At 53.1% G+C, this 16,117-nt stretch overlaps 1 protein-coding gene across 4 annotated transcripts in view; it reads left to right on the forward strand.

Annotated features, from left to right (window-relative positions):
- Positions 1-16,117, forward strand: part of Prkar1b (protein kinase cAMP-dependent type I regulatory subunit beta) — a 116,017-nt gene that overhangs the window by 97,955 nt on the left and 1,945 nt on the right. For all 4 annotated transcript variants that reach the window (XM_028856026.2, XM_028856025.2, XM_037198457.1 and 1 more), the window contains one exon: positions 15,083-15,164. In XM_028856026.2, the coding sequence (XP_028711859.1) occupies positions 15,083-15,164 (82 nt within the window). The remainder of the gene's footprint in view (positions 1-15,082; positions 15,165-16,117) is intronic.

The following is a 16,117-nucleotide window of genomic DNA, read 5'->3' on the forward strand; positions in this document are numbered from 1 at the left end:
GCCTATTCACATGGCTTGGGGAGGCTGCGGCCACATCTAAGCCAGATGTGCATTGAGAGGGTCAAAGCCAACCCTCTCTGGGGTGTGGGCAGGCGTACCCAGCTGCTGTGTCTGGGCTCCTCTCCTGGAGGCGCGAAGGCTCCTGTTTCCCTCACTCTTGGCCTGCCCCCCACCCCACCCCGCCCTCTCTGTCTCACAGCCTCATTCTGCAGTTGTCACATTTTCCTAGTGTGGATTTCCTGAAGTTGTTTTGTAAACTGTGTCCTTGTGACGCCGCCGCTGTAGTCCTGGGATACCTGGATGCGAAGCCCACATCTCTGTATCCCTGTCCTCCGTCCCCAATCGACTGTCAGGGCTCTGAGAGCTACGAGATGCCACACGGGCAGATTAAGGAGTTAAATGGCCCGTTTTTTTGTGCCCTATAGGGGTCTCTGCAGGGCGGAGCCCTCTGAGGCCATATAGCTCGTTTCTCATTGCTAGGTTCACACCAGCTGTCCCTGAGCTGAATAGGGAAGCTTGCCAGCCAGCCCCTCAGACACCTGATCCTCAGAGCTTCTAGAAAACACTCAGCAGACAGGGCAGGAGCTGGGTGTGCCTCCTGCGGACACACCCACTGGTGGGAGCCAGGCACCTAGGACACAAAGTGGAAGGCACCGGTGGGGTGGTGCAGCGCCCCACCCCCCACCCCCGCTTCTGAGCTCACTCTCTACAGTGCCACCCTCCTGCCTTGTTCCTAGGGTGGGCCACCTTGGGTCAGGAGCCCTTGAGATGGGATGGAGCCTTTGCTGGGTCTGGACCTGTGTTTGGCAGGACACAGACTCTGGCTGGCCTCCCAGTGCGGGGTACTGTGGGCCTGGGCTGGGCCTGCCAGGACCCGGAGGCACGGGTGACCTCATCTGGATCCAAGGTCTCCCACAGCTCTCCAGGAAAACCCAAGAAGAGTTGGGCAGGAGCTGGGTGGGAGAAGTGAGTTCTCAGCAGCTCAGATTCCAGACCCGCATTCCACAATTTCAGCTGCTACCCCCCACCCCATTCCTGCGCCCTGAGCGTCCAGGGAAGCAGCTGGACCAGGAAGGATGGCTTCCCATAAAATCCCAAGACCGAAATTGGGCGGCATGGGAGGTGTTGCCATGGGAACACTGGATTTATCTCCTCGCTTAGCAAATTAATTTTATGAATGTCCACAGTGTCGAAGCGACCGTAAAACAACACGTCTCTCAGCTGCCCCCAGGCCTGGGAACACGGCCCTAACATCACAGTGCTTGCCTCCAAGCTGGGGCATAGAGGGCACCTTCGCAGACCTGCAGGAAGAGGCCAGACGTGCACTGCACCCAGGCGCCCCTGAGGGACATGTTTGCTCTGCTCAGGGTCACTGAGTCTGGACCTGTGCCGGCCCTACTACACGCCAGGCACTGTGGCTCCACGGAGCGTATTTACGCCTCAAACTCAGTCCTTACTCATTGTCGCCGCTGTTCTCATGGCTCCTTGGACAGTTGTTTTTTGGTTGGGTTTTTGTTTTTTTGGTTTTTGTTTTTTTTTTTTTGAGACAGGGTTTCACTGGGTGGTTTTAGTTCCTGTCCTGGATCTTGCTCTGTAGACCAGGCTGGCCTCGAACTCACAGAGATCCCCCTGGCTCTGCCTCCCTGAGTGCTGGGATTAAAGGCGGGCGGCGCCGCTGCCACCGCCGCCGCTGCCGCCACCTCCACCACCTGGCTTGAACAGTTTTTGATGTCATCCTGTTGGTTCCTGTGCTCCTCTCTTTGGGAGTAGTGCCTGGAGGTTTGGGGTCTGCAGGAGCTGTGTGGAGCCAATGCTTCAGATATTTCTCCGGCGTCAGCTCCCTTGGCTGTAGGTGTGGCAAGCACCAGGCAGCCCTGGTGAGAGGAGTTTTAAGGGGGGCAGACACTGTAGGAAGGACATTTGGAAAGGACACCGTATGCCTGTAGCCCAGGACATCCCAGAGATACGGACAGTAACTAAATTTGGGGAGTCAGGGTCTCAGGTCCATGGTCTGGAGTGGAACTGCCTGGGAAGAGGGACTACAGGGGATTCTGGGGCAGGGGCAGTTGTTGGAGCCCTGCTAACCAGGGCCTTTCAGGTCGTTTTATTCTGGGGCTGAGGTGGCCATTAGAGTGTGTGATACTTGCCAAGAAATCACACGGGATTGTCTATGTAGAATAAATTGAACAAGGGATCAGGGCAGAAGCAAGCTGGGTAGATTGGTGAGAAGTTGTCTCCAGGTGATAGATGGTCTATTGTCATGAGAAAAAGCCACTAGCAGATGAGGAAGAGGAGGGCAGGCAGGGGGTTGGGGTGTTGAAGTTCAAGTAGAAGTTTTTAAGGTAGGAGAGATGTCTTATGGATAGCACAAGCGTAAGAACAGGGTACCAGTTGTGTTGGGGTGTCTGATACTGGACCACATGGTAGAGAGGCTACACAGAGGGTCTTGGCAAAGATGCTCACTGATGGTTCACTCTGGTGTTTGATGTGCATGTTGCTGAGCATGTCTGGCATGGGAGCCCACGAGGTTGGAAGTGTGTATTGTTGTAGGACTGCATTGTTGGGCACATGTACCGTGCACATTATATGCTGCGTGTACCATGGTGCATGTTGCCTGGGTGACCCAAACTCCTCTCCGGAGTCAACAGGGGGCATCCAGTGCCTTAGGATCCCAGGCCAAGGTCCCAGCTCCCAAGGGGCCTCCTGACCAGCCATCTGAGACCTGAAGGCCTTATGTCTGTCCCTGTCTTGGGAGACACGCTGGGTGTGGTTGTCAGCTAGCTGTTCTGCCCTAACCTGGCCTGGGCTGGGGGAGCATCCATCCTTAGTGGAGACTCAGCTCTGTTCTTCCTGCCTTAGGGCCACGTAGGTGGGGCCTCCTCAACCCCCGACCCAGGGGAATTGCAATGCGGGGGCGGGGGGGGGGGGGGGGGGAGGCGACCCAGGGAATTGCAATGCGGGGGCGGGGGGGCGGGGGGATTGGGAGGCACAGTTGGCAACACTATGAATTTGCCCTGGGGGGTGGGCTGGAAGGAACTCCCAAGAGCCAAGCATGGCTCAGAACTTGCCTGTGCCTGTTGATTCCAAGGTGTGGGGGCTTTCTCAGGGGTGGGGGCATTGCTCTTACCCCATGTGTCTGGCACTGGGTGATCTCATTCACCAGTGTTTTCCAGCTTGTTGGCTGGAGCCGCTGTGATGAGCTGTCAGGATTCCCAGGGACGTCTGGCTTCACCATGCCTGGACCTCTTAGTAATCATGAGTGCCTACTGCTCAGACCCCACCCAGTGGGCCAGGGAAGCTCCTAAGAGCATAGCCCACCAAGAGGGTCATGGAGGACATTGGACACTGACTGATCCATCATCTTTCTCATGGGAAGTTAGAATGGTCACTTTGAGTCAGCAGGGCTTGGTGTTCCCTTTAGCTTGGTGTGGAAGAAATCCTCCTAGGGCTTGTTTGCCACAGCTCCATCCGGGCTTCGTCACAGCTACATTTTCCTAGCGGCTGGGATGTCGGGTGCTGCAGCTCATAGGGAAGGGATCAGGGGAACCTCCTCTCTGGCTGAGATGGCCATACCACACTGGCTCCCGGTAGACAAGCTGACCCTCCAAACACACACTATCGTTTGGTTCTGGGGAATTCCTGCAAGACTCAGAGGCTCTGCAGTAGGCTGTTCTCTAAGAGTGAGACCCTGTCTCGAAGCAAAAACTAACAGGAGGGCTAGGAATGTGCTCGTGTGGCGAAATGCTTGCCTAGCACGCACCAAGCTCTGGGTTCTGTCCTTATCACCACATAAACCGGCTGTGAGGGTACATGCCTCTAATCCTAGTGCTTTAGAGGTGCAGACGGGAGGATTAGAAGTTCAAGGCCATTCCTGGCTACATATTCAGTTTGAGGCAAGCCTGGGCTACACGAGACCTTGTCTCAATGAAGAAGAAGAAGAAAAAACAACATGTAGAACATTCCTTCATACCCAAAACAGTATCAAAGGCATATTGTTCCCATTCCTTCAACTTCTCCAGAGACCCAGCAGCCCCCACATCCCAGGCCTCCATTGCAGACCTTGGAATCCCATTTCCAATCATCCTTGCCCTGCCAGTCACGTGTGTCCCCAGTGAGACAGATGTGGAATGTATCTGCCGGCTTCCATGGTCTGGGATTACCCAGCTGAGACTCCTGGCTCCACAGAGGCGCCTTCAACACTGTGCAGGAGCAATTCCTATGAGGACAGATGTTTTGCTGGGAAACCCAAACAGATGCACAGGCCAGTCTGGATAAGCCAGTCGTCTGTGGAGCCTTGAACCACTGTATGCCATGGCTGTCCACACAGCCCCTCAGTGCCTCTGCTGCCCTCCATACAGGCCTTGGGCCCCCAGGAAGCAGGACTGGGCTGGGCTCCATCTTGGGAAACCACTCACGGGGGGAACAGGGCAGGAGTGGACAGTGGGCCTGCCACGGAGACTCCCATACACTGGCCATGGCTCGTCCACAGCCCTGATGCTGTCTGGGACTCAGCTCAAGGGCTTCTAACGAAGAATTGTTGAGAGCAGTATGTGCTCTCCTTGCCTCCAGAAATGGGCTGGGTCCAGTCAGGGCAGAGACAGCAGGAGTTGAGGGGTTACCCAGCATGGTGGGTTTGGGCCCTGCCAGGTAAGGAGATTTGGAGGAGGCCAGGGTAGGATTCTGAGGGCATGGGCAAGACCATGGGTGGGGTAAACTGAGGCTGGTCACATATAGTTGAAATTACAGTGATTAAAATACAAATCACAAGAAGTTTACATTTTAAACATATTTACAAGGACAGTTTGGTGGCATTGACCCCCACAGGGTGTGGTGGTTGCGTATCAGACTGTCCCAGCTATTTGGGAGGTTGAGGCAAGAGGATTTCTTGAGACCAGAAGTTTAAGATAAGTCTGAGCCATGTGGTGGTGGCGGCGGCGGCGGGGCGCGGCGGCGGCGGCGGCGGCAGCAGCGCACGCCTTTAATCCCAGCACTCAGGAAGCAGAGGTAGATGGATCTCTGTGGGTTCGAGGCCAGCCTGGGCTACAGAGTGAGTTTCAGGACAGCCAGGGCTACATAAAGAGACCCTGTCTTGACAAACAAACAAACAAACAAACAAACAAACAAACCTAAGTGACAAGCCTGAGTAATACAGCAAGATTCCATATCAAACAATCAAGCAAGCAGACATGTCCAATACTCACACAGACAATACACACACACACACACACACACACACACACACACACACACACACACAGTATGCCAACCCACCATGCACCCAACACAGACTCACATACATGCAGAAAGCATGTGCACCTTTCTCACACAGAACATAATTACTTGCACATACTTGTCTATACATTCCTGTGCACAACACACTCATACATGCAGATCCATTCACTCAGCACACAATCACATGCATGCTTAACACACAAACATACGCAATCATATGAGCACAGTACCTGTATTCATGCATAGAACAACATGCACTCTCTCATGCACATGCATAGCATACACCATACAGCAGCATTGATTCTTGTGGGTACATACCACGAAGACCCACACAGCATCACACCACAGCTCACACACTCAAGCACATAGCACCAGCACCCATGTTTGCACAACACACATACACACAGTACGTGCATGTGTACACCTAAACAGCACCCACACTCTAGCATACACATCACATACACTCATGTGTGCACACACAGCACACTGGACTTGCAGGCTGGAACAGCTTGTGGAACTCCTCTGGGGTTGGAAAGCCTGAGATCTGGGCATGGTGGTGGCTATGGATCTCTGAGAGAACAGCCAGATTTCCATTTGAGTTTCTCCCTGTCTGGTAGAGGTTTGGCAGGTGGAGAGGCCATAACTGGAAAAGAAAAATAAGAGTATGACAGAGGCAGGAAGCTGTGCCTATCAGGCACCTGATGCACTCTGGACTTGTAGATGTGGGACATTTGTCCTGGGCTGTGTCAAAGGCCTAACTGCCTGTGCGTGCCCCACCCAGCACCTGGAGAACAAGCTTGTATCCTTGGGGCCTGAGTTCTCCTGGGTTGAAAGCAGGGGTAGGTCCAGGCATATCTCATTTGTAGGGGTGCATATATGCCATTCTGAGCCTGGGACTCACTTGGACAAGGTGACTACAGGCCTCCAGACACCATGGTTGGTGAGGAGGAAGGTTCCCAGCACATCCAGCCCAGCAGTAGATGAAGGGACAAAGTCAGCATTGGCAGCACTCTTTGGGAAGGCCCTCCAGGGCCACAGTGGGTAGATGGAAGAGGACCTGTGGGTGGCGGCGGTGGCCCTTTTAGAGTAGGTTCTGGAACTCTCTGTTGGCTGGACAGGGATGGAAGAAAGTCAGATGGAGGGCAGTAGGGTATGGACTATGGTGGGTAGAGACGACAGGGACAGAATCACTGAGCTCAATTACTTCTGGATGGCAGGTGTTGTTGGGTGGGTTAGCCAGGATGGGGGGAAATGATGGCAGAGATGAGCAAGGGGGAGTCAGAAGGAGGAGTCCATCTATAGGGGAGGTCAGCAGGGGTGTCCATCTATAGGGGAGGTCAGTGGGGGCCCCACTCTTAGCAAGGACAATGGGCCCTCAAGAGCAGGGAGATCAGAAAAGATGAGGGCCATTAACAGTGATGTCAGCCAGGGTGGGAGAGCTTTGGTAGAGGTCAGCAGGAATGGGGACTAGTGTTCGGGAGGAGTTCTGTACATAGAGACATGGATGGTATGAAGATGAGTTAGGACATGCGTTCAAAAGCAGACACTAGGCCTCACTCAGGAAGCAAGACCACGGGCTTCCCAGATGGAACTTAGTAGCTCATGCCCACCCGCGTGAATCAGCAACCCAGCACTGGTCTAGTACATTCACTCCAGCTCTGCTTGGCTGAGTTTTCCTGAGGCCAGTGTGTGAGGCCGGGGTGCAGCCTGCTTCTCTAGCAGCTGGTGGGGTAGGGTGGGTGGGGAGGGGAACTGAACCACAGGAGCAGGGCCGTCCATGGCCGGTGGTGCCCACATGACGTCTCACTCTCTCGGCTCCCACCATTGTCTTGTTGACCCCTGCATGCCATGTCTACCTGCCCTGGAGTCCTGGAGCTTCATTTAGAGCCACTGTTTGGACACCTGCTGGACAGACTCAACCCTGGGGTATGTGTGACAGAGACTGACTCTGCAGAAGGGGACCCTCTCACACAGGCTTTGACAGCCTCAAGCTGCGCTCCCCAGGCCCTCATTGGCACCTGTCCCCATCCTGAGAGCTGTGGCGCCGGAATCCAAGTTAATGTCTGTTTTCCCACTGGAGCTGCTGGGCCGTGCCTCCGCCGTAGCCCAGACCTCACGGATGAGCCATTAAACGCTGGCACAAAAGCTGACCTCGGCTGCCCACCAGGCTGGTGTGTTTGCTCAGTTGTCGAAAGGACAGGCTGTAGCCAGCCGTGTTACAGACAGGCAGCAGAGCGAGGCGCGTGGGGAGGGCCGAGCAGGGCACCTTCGCAGATGAGAGCCCAGGCTTCTTAAGGTAGGAGCAGCAAGACAGCCAGCGGGAGCTCTGGGGAAAGTCACATGGTGTGTGTGTGTGTGTGTGTGTGTGTGTGTGTGTGTGTGTGGTGTGTGTGTGTGTGTGTGTGTATGGGGGGGCAGACTGCCTTTGCATGGGGTGGGGTGGAGGTGAGGTGGGGGAGCTGCTGTTGAAATCAGCTTCCACGTGGAAAACTGTTAATTGTGGGGGTCACTTTCTTTAAACCTATGGGTGTTCTTGAAAAACTGAAACCAAACTAAAAAACCACCAAAACAAATACAAATAAACAAACAAAACCACAAAAACCTATGGGTGGGGGTTTTATTTGTTTATGTGCAGGGTTGGGGATTCAATCTTCAGCACTATAGAGGGAGAAAGCCTTAAATGTTTAAATTAGATGTTGTAGTACGTTAGCCCAGAACCTGGGAAGCTAAAGCTGGAGGGCTGGAAGTTTAAGGCCAGCCTGGTCTATGGAATGAGTCTGAGGCCAGCCTCATCAACATATTAAACTTTGTCTCAGAAAACCAAAATCAAACTTGGGTATCATTCTTGGCCAGGCTGGGCTACATGAGAACCTGCCAATGATAATAATAATAATAATAATAATAATAATAATAATAATAATAATAATAATAATAGTTTGGGAGGCTGGACATGGTAGAGCCATTCCTGCAATCCTGGCCTTGGGGAAGCTGAGGTACAGTCTCAAACGTTTGAGTGCAGCCTGGGCTACATGGCAAGCTCCTGTCTCAAATTTAAAACAAGACCTCTGGGATATGTTCCCTGGGTTGAGGCTACCTCCATGCTCTGTGACCGTGTTTGTGTGTGTGAGTTCAGTCTTGGCATCCATGCAGAAAAAGATGAGTCACAAGTACACACAGCAGCTGCAGGCTAGCCCTGGATCCCTGGGACAGCTTTCATGACACTGAGGATAAGCACATGTCTTCCATCTCCCTCCTCATCACCCATGTTCTCATCTCCCCATTCCCAGTGGAGCTGTGTCTGGGGTCTCTGGGGTAGGCAGATCCTATCCATGCAGGGGATGGGCCACCCTCCAGTCACAGCATGGATGCAGCTTGTGTGGATGAGCCCCAAAGAGTACACGCATGTGCCTTTGTGTGTACATGCTTTTGTGGGTGCTGGTCCTCTGTGGGTACTGGTTCCCATGTGCATACATATCCCTGTGTGCACAGGTGTGTGTCCCCGTGTGCGTGAGTGTCCCCATGGACATGCCTGTCCCCGTGGGCCCCAGGCCTGTCTGCAATGCATCTCCTGCACCTGTCTCCAATTACTGGTGTCACTTTTCATTTATGGATGGTGGGAACCACTTCCATGTATGGAAGAGAAACTAAGATTCTTTTAAAAGATACTTCTTTAAATAAAGCAAATAGTTTTGCCTGTGGCCTGTTCCCTGTTCCGGAGCGGAGGGTTGGTGGCCTCCACTGTGCATGGCTCCTCCCCTTTCAGGCTCAACTCCCTGCCGTCCAAGTGCGGGGTGCCTCTCCTGCAAATGCCTCATGGTTCTTCCGCTCCTCTGCTGGTCTCTGACTCTTTCTGGACTTGGAAAGACTTGGGCATTCATGCTCATCCTGGTGTGGGTCCCAGGCAGAGAGAGGTCTAGAAGACATGGCCACCTACTCCAAGTAGGCCCTTGCTGACACCCTGAGCCCGCCCTGTTTTCAATGTTCCCCCCACCCCTTTACCCTCCTCTTCTCCCTAGTCCCATCTTGGCCTGTTGCCAGTTGCTCCTCACTCTCTGGGAGGGTCTCTGCCCTGCTGGTTGATAGCTCTTGCTCCACGGTCACTTTGTGGCTAGACCTAGGTGACTGTCCCCTCGGTATCCCCGGTGTCTGAGCCCACGGCTTGTTTTTCACTGGATGCTTAAGGATCCCTCCAGCAGAGGGGAGGGTCCCAGTCACTTCTCAATTCATGCTGGAGAGATGGAGGCCGTGACAAGGAGGGGCTTCAGGGCCAAGGTTGTGAATGGTGAGCAGCTATGAGAACCAACTGGGCAAGGAAACTGCCTCGCTCATGGCCCCACCCATCTCCTCCCAGGAGTTGGCTCCCAAAACCGATCTGGTTTCCTCCACCTCCACCTCTGAGAGCCCAGCTTTCCTGTTCAAAGCTACCATGTTTTGAATCTTAAAAATGTCTGGGGAAGTGTCAGGAAGATGGCTTAGTTGATGAAGGGCTTGCTTTCTAAACAAGAGGACCTGAGTTTGAGCCCCAGAACCCACCTAAAAGCCAAGAGTGGTGGCATGTGCCTACAATCCCAGCACTGGGGAGGCGGACACAGGAGGTTCCCTAGGGCCTGCTGGCAGCAAATCTAGCTGAACTTGTGAGCGCCAGGGTCAGTGAGAGACCCTGTCTCAAAAAATAAAGTGGGGAGCGATAGGAGGAAGACACTCAGTTCAACTTCTGGTCTCCACATGCTAGGCTGTGAGATATGGAAAGAGGAAGCCCTGCAATCTGGCCTTGTAGGAGTGGATCCCACGTGACCCTCAGTGGCTTCCTCCCTAGGAAAGTCACACTTCCTCCTTAATGTTGTAGGAAAAAAAAAAACTTCTTTAAAAAAGTCACAGCAGTTAAAGGGAAATTTACTGTCTGTCACTGCGACCGTCACAGGCACCCAGGAGTGACGATTCCCCTGACCTCACCTCTGAGCTGTCTGCCCCAAATCTGCAGCTGAACTGGCTTCTTCAATGAGGAACTTGGAGACTATGAGCCAGAAATTTGGCATGGGTGTTTTCCAAGCCTGAGCTCTAGACATGCCCTCTAGGATATCTGTCCTTTTCCGTGGCGACTAGGAACACAGAATGGACCTTGAATTGGGAGTGTTTTTGTTGTTGTTGTGTTTTTGTTATTCTAGGAGCTTTCTTTCCATGACAGGAGACATGGGAGGCCTGTCTCTAGCAGATGAGAGAGCGTACTGCTTGCTGGCTTCACAGACATGGGGCTTTAGGGTGAGGAAGGCGACTGTTCTGTCCAGACAGTGTATTGGTCAGAGCCACAAAAGAGCTGCTGTAACAAAGAGCCCCATATCAACACAGCAGGAAGAACGGGGATGTCTCTTTCTGTCCCACAGGGTCTGGAGCTCCACAGCTCAGGTCTTCCAGGAAGCCAGGATTCCTATGTTATGTGTAGGAGGCACGGAGTCCCCTGCCGACCCCCTGCTCTCCCGCTTTCGCTCTCCTCCCTGATCTCACCTCAGCATCTTGCCAGCTTCTCCTCCCTATGTCAAAGGCTCCCCCAGCTCTGGTTGGCTCCTTTTACCTTCTGGAGCTCAGCCTCGTGGTCACTTTGTGTCTTAGCCCTGCTGACTGTGTTTCTTTACGCTCCCCCTGTTGGAGCCTGTGGCTTGATGGCCGCCCGGCTCTGTCCTCTCACATTTGCTGGATGCTGACCCTTTGAGGGCAGGGGCATGCCTGCACATCCCCTGCAGAATTCCCAACCCTGGAGAGGCACAAGACACACAGTCACTGATTCTGTCTTCTGAGTCTCTATCAGGCAGAGGCTTCGTGTACATTTTGCCCTCACGGACATCTTTCTTGGGAGTTTCTGTGACCATCCCCAGTTCACTTGAAAATATATATATAGGGATGGCACGTGGTGACTCCAGAGCCATGGCAACTTTGTTCTATCATGTGGCACCTGGTAGAGGACTGGAAGACTGGCGCTTTACTGAGGGTTCCGGGGCAGGAAGTAAGAACAAGCTGGGATCCCTAAAAAAGCCCCCAACCTATTTCCTAGGTCTGCGAATGGGTTGGTGATTTTTTTTTTCTTAGCATGTAGCAACATTAAGTTGGCTTTCTATTTGTTTGAGGATATTTTTGGTGTGTGTGTGTGTGTGTGTGTGTGTGTGTGTGTGTGTGTGTGTGTGTGTTATGTATGTGTTGCTGCGTAGCTCTGGCTGCCTTTGAATTTGAGATTCTCCTGCCTCTGCCTTGAGGATTCTGAGATGAAGGTCGGGCGAGATGGCTCAGAGGGCTGAGGCACTTGTCACCAAGCCTGATGATCTAACTTTGATCCCCAGGATCCGCATGGTGGCAAGAGAGAACTAAATGCTGTTGTGACAGGATCATGCCAGTACCCGCTCCCAGGCCAGCACTGTGTATATTTTTGTACATGTATATGGGGGGCGGGTGCGAGTGTGGGAAGAATGTGCATGTATGTGTATACAAGTGTCTTCGTTAGGGTTTCTATTGCTGTGAAGAGACACTATGACCACAGCAACTCCTACAGTGGAAGACATTTAATTGGGGCTGGCCTACAGTTTCAGAGGTTTAGTCTGTTACCATCATGGTAGGACATGGCAGCATGCAGACATGATGCTGGAGAAGGAGCTGAGGGTTCTACATCTTGATCTGTAGGCAACAGGAAATGCACTGTCACACTGGGTGTAGCTTGAGCATAGGAGACCTCAAGGCCTGCCCCTTCAGTGATACACTTCCTCCAACAAAGCCACACTTCCTAGTAGTGTCACTTTCTATGAGCTTATGGGAGCCAATTACATTCAAACTACCACAACAAGTGAATGGAGAGGCCAGAGATCAACCTCAGGGGCTGTCCACCTTGCTTTTAAAGACAGGGCCCCTCACTGGCCTACGGATGGACGATTAAGGCTAAACTGGCTGGCCAGTGAGCCCTAGAGATCCCCCTATATCTGCCTTTGTCCTGTCAGGGGGCTGACATGGGTGCTGGGAACTAAACTCAGGTCACCTGGAAGAGCAGCAAGTACTCTTAACCACTGAACTATTGCTCCGACCCAAATGAATTACTTTAAAATATACTAACTTTTTTTTTTTTTTAATTTGTGGAGGGGTGCAGTGTGTGTGTGTGTGTGTGTGTGTGTGTGTAGAGATTCAAAAGCACTGAGATTGTAGTTTGGGCCACCAAGTCCAGCTTTCCGTGAATGCTGAGGGTCTTCATGCTTGTGTGGCAAGCACTCTGCAGACTAAAGTTTCCCCAACACCCCCACCCCTGAGCTGAGACTTTAAAGGCAGGAAGCCCCAGCATAAACCACCCTAGTCCTAACACAGCAAAAGTCGGCTCAGGAGCCCACCACAGTGAGTGAGCTGTCCGCACAGGTGGGGCTAATCTCCTCTGTTGGGGCCCCTGGTGGGCATGAGCATGCGTTCCCTGCCCATGCTCCCTGCTCACACTGGCAGCCCCAGAGTAGACTCGTGTTTACATGCCCCATTCCATCCATCAGCCAGATTCATAAACATGCAGAGGCCCAGGAGCCAGGTTGGGAATCTAGTTTCGGGGGTTGCTAAGGGTGCCTGGGGACTCCAGGCACTACGGGCACCAGCTGCTGACCTGGGAGTCACTCATGCAGCCAGGCAGAGCCCGGCCACAGGCTCTAGCAAGGTTGGATCCGAGTGAGCCTGGGTGATGAAGCCCACCTTTGCCTAAAGAGTGGCTTTGTTGGGTGGGTAATCTCGGCATGGTAGGTGGCCCTGGAGACCTAGCAACACTCACAGGGAGGCCCTGAGGACCAGGAACCTCGCATCCCTGGGTATAAGTCTCTGTGGGTTTTAAATGAGATGCAGAAGCCCTCAGGCGGCTGCCTGCCTCGGGGACACGGGGGCTGATCAGAGTCTGGAAACAACTCTGGCTCCTCGGAGGTGAATCACACACACCGCCATGCTTGGTGTCAAACGCAGTGTTGTGTAGTGTTTGAAAAGGAGTCTCATATAGCACAGGCTGGCCTAGAATGCTCTGTGAAGCCTAGGATGACCTTGAATTTCCTATGCTTGTACCTGCTTCCTGAGTGTTGAGATTACAGATTCGCTCTACACCTGACTTTGTTCTTTCCCTCCCTTCCTCCCTCCCCTCCTCCCTCCCTCTCTCCCTCCCTCCTTTCCTTTTGATGTGTGTGTGTGTGTGTGTGTGTGTGTGTGTGTGCATACTAGTGTCTGCTACATATGTGTGGATATCAATGGAGTCAGAAGAGGGTATTGGATTCCCCAGGAGCTGGATTTATAGGCAGTTTTAAGTCACCTGACGTGGGTGAAGATCCAGAAGAACACCAATTGCTCTTAGCCACTGGACCATCTCTCCAGCCCAAATGGATGCCCCCGCCTTTTTTTTTTTTTTTTTTTTTTTTTTTTTTGGTTTTTGAGACAGGGTTTCTCTGTGTAGCTTTGCGCCTTTCCTGGAACTCACTCTGTAGCCCAGGCTGGCCTCGAACTCACAGAGATCCGCCTGGCTCTGCCTCCCGAGTGCTGGGATTAAAGGTGTGTGCCACCACCACCTGCCCCCTCCCCCTTTTTAACATTTACTTATTTGTGGGGAGGTGATGCATGTGTGGAGGGCAAAGGATAACTTTCAGGAGACAGTTCTTTCTTCTACCATGTGGGTCTTGGAGCTCGAACTCAGGTCATTAGACTTGGTTGCAAGCGACTTTACCCACAGAGCCAACTCAAGGTCTCTTTCCCCCGGTTTTTTGCTTTTGTGAGCTTTCTTGTTGCTGTCTTTGTTGCTTTGCTTTGGCTTTGTTTTTGTTTGTTGGGCAGGATTTTTGGTCAGTGTCTCACTATGTAGCCCAGGATGGCCTCGAACTCACAGCCGTCTCCCCTGCCTCGGCTTCCTCAGTGCTGGGATTCTAGGTGGGAATCACCACACCTGGCTCAGCTCTGCTGTTCTTTTGGGGAGTTACTGGCATGTTGAAAGCCAGTCTCCATCTTTCCGAGGCCCTGAAGTGGGGTGACAAGTGGGGATTCTGACTCTGGAGCCATAGTCCACCCATGTGTGCTGACCGGCTCAGGTAGCAGATGCGTGAGCACAGAAGGCATTTGGCGGCCCAGACGTCCCGGGTGCCCTGGCCTTGTCTTTAATGTTCCCAGAGGCCAGTGACCTACTGCAGCTGCCCTGTTAATCATTGAGCCAGCTCCGTCTGTAGACCTGCTGCCCCCTTGGGCGTAAGGAGGGGCCGCATAGCTCAGCAGGTGTGTGACCCTGAGACCATGCTCCTCCCTGCCTCCCTGGAGCCCCCCCCCCATGTGGTGGGACAACCCATTGTCCTTAAGCTGCAGCCCAAGGTCAGTTCTCAGCATAGTGACAAAGCACTGGCACCCTTGGGGCCATCCCCACAGTCACCACCAAGGCCTCTCGGGGAGGTGCTGGGTAGGTCCCCACTTGGGGGTGTTTCCATCACGTCAGTAAAAGCAGGGTTCAGACAGGAACCTCTAGGCCTCTAGGTGTCTGGGAGGGTGCATTGGCAAGCTGCTGCAACTCAGAGCTCAGATCTCATGCAGATCCACCTCCCAGAAGGCCTGGTGGACCCAAAAAGTGGAGGGAGAAGCCAGCATAGTTAAGGATGGACGCAGCTCTGGCTGCATGGAGGAAAGGAGCCGGGAAGAAAACCAAAGAGGCAGGGGCTCCTGCGGCAGACTCCCCACGTGACCCTCCAACAAGTGATCCCCCAACACATGTCCACCAAAGCAAGTGATCCCCGAAATGTGATGTACCCCAAACAAGCAGCTTCCATCATGCCCCCCTAACAACTGACCCGCACACTTGAGTGACTCTTGCCTGTCCCCTCCCTCACAGGGCTCTGCTTCCGTCCTCCAGCGACGATCCCCCAATGAGGAGTATGTGGAAGTGGGGCGCCTTGGGCCCTCTGACTACTTTGGTAAGTTGGGGTCCCCCACTCAAGATATGGCATCTCATTTGGGGCCCTGGGTCAGAAGCTGCATGGAGTTTCATGAGGCCCCAGGGTGGCTCTGAGGGTTAGGGCAAGCCACATGCGTGCATGAGAGAGGCCTCAGCTGGGGTCACCTCAAACTGAAGTCTAGGACTGGCCTGAGACCACGAGGCTGACAGTCCTGGGGGCCAGCCGCTGGTCTTGGGGAGAGCAGAGCCCTGGTGAGAGACACAGGGACCATAAGCTCTTCACTCCTGTAGCTGCCAAGGAAGAGGGTCCTGAGTATTTCTAAAGTGTTCTCACAGCTAGGACTAGGTCACCAGGAGGCCTGGTCCACATCACAGCATCTGTTACATGTGGGGCTGATCACAGGACAATACTGACTAAACTTGAATTTCAGATAAATAACAGAGTTTTTCTTGGTGGTGGCGGTGGGGTGCTGAAACAGATTCATGGAAGCCAGGCTGGCTTTGAACTCGATGTGTAGCTGAGGATGTCCTTCAACTTTCCATCCTCTTGCCCCTACCTCCTGAGTGCTGGGCTCACAGGCATGCTTCACCATGCCTGGTTTATGCAGGGCTGGGATGGAACCCAGGGCTCTGTGCATGCCTGGCAAGTACTCTCCCAATGAGCTACATCCCCAGCCCCTAATTTGTTAGCTTATTAAAAGTATTTCAAGTATTTCACAGGACGTACTTAAGCTGGGGAAGGGTTTGCCCCAGACTGACTTGTGCAGGGCTTGCCATTCTAGCTATAGGAATGCTGAAGCAGGAGCATGGCACATTCATGGCCTGTCCTAGGCAACTTATTGAGATTCTGTCTCAAAATAAAAAAAAATTAATTTTTAAAGAGTTCAGATTGTAGTTCAGTGGCAACGTGCTCAGGTACCATGCATGAGGCTATGTTCAGTCCCTAGGTAAACACACACAGACACAGACAGG

The sequence above is a fragment of the Peromyscus leucopus genome, chromosome 23 (genome assembly GCF_004664715.2).
Source record: "Peromyscus leucopus breed LL Stock chromosome 23, UCI_PerLeu_2.1, whole genome shotgun sequence".
Lineage (NCBI taxonomy): Eukaryota > Metazoa > Chordata > Mammalia > Rodentia > Cricetidae > Peromyscus > Peromyscus leucopus.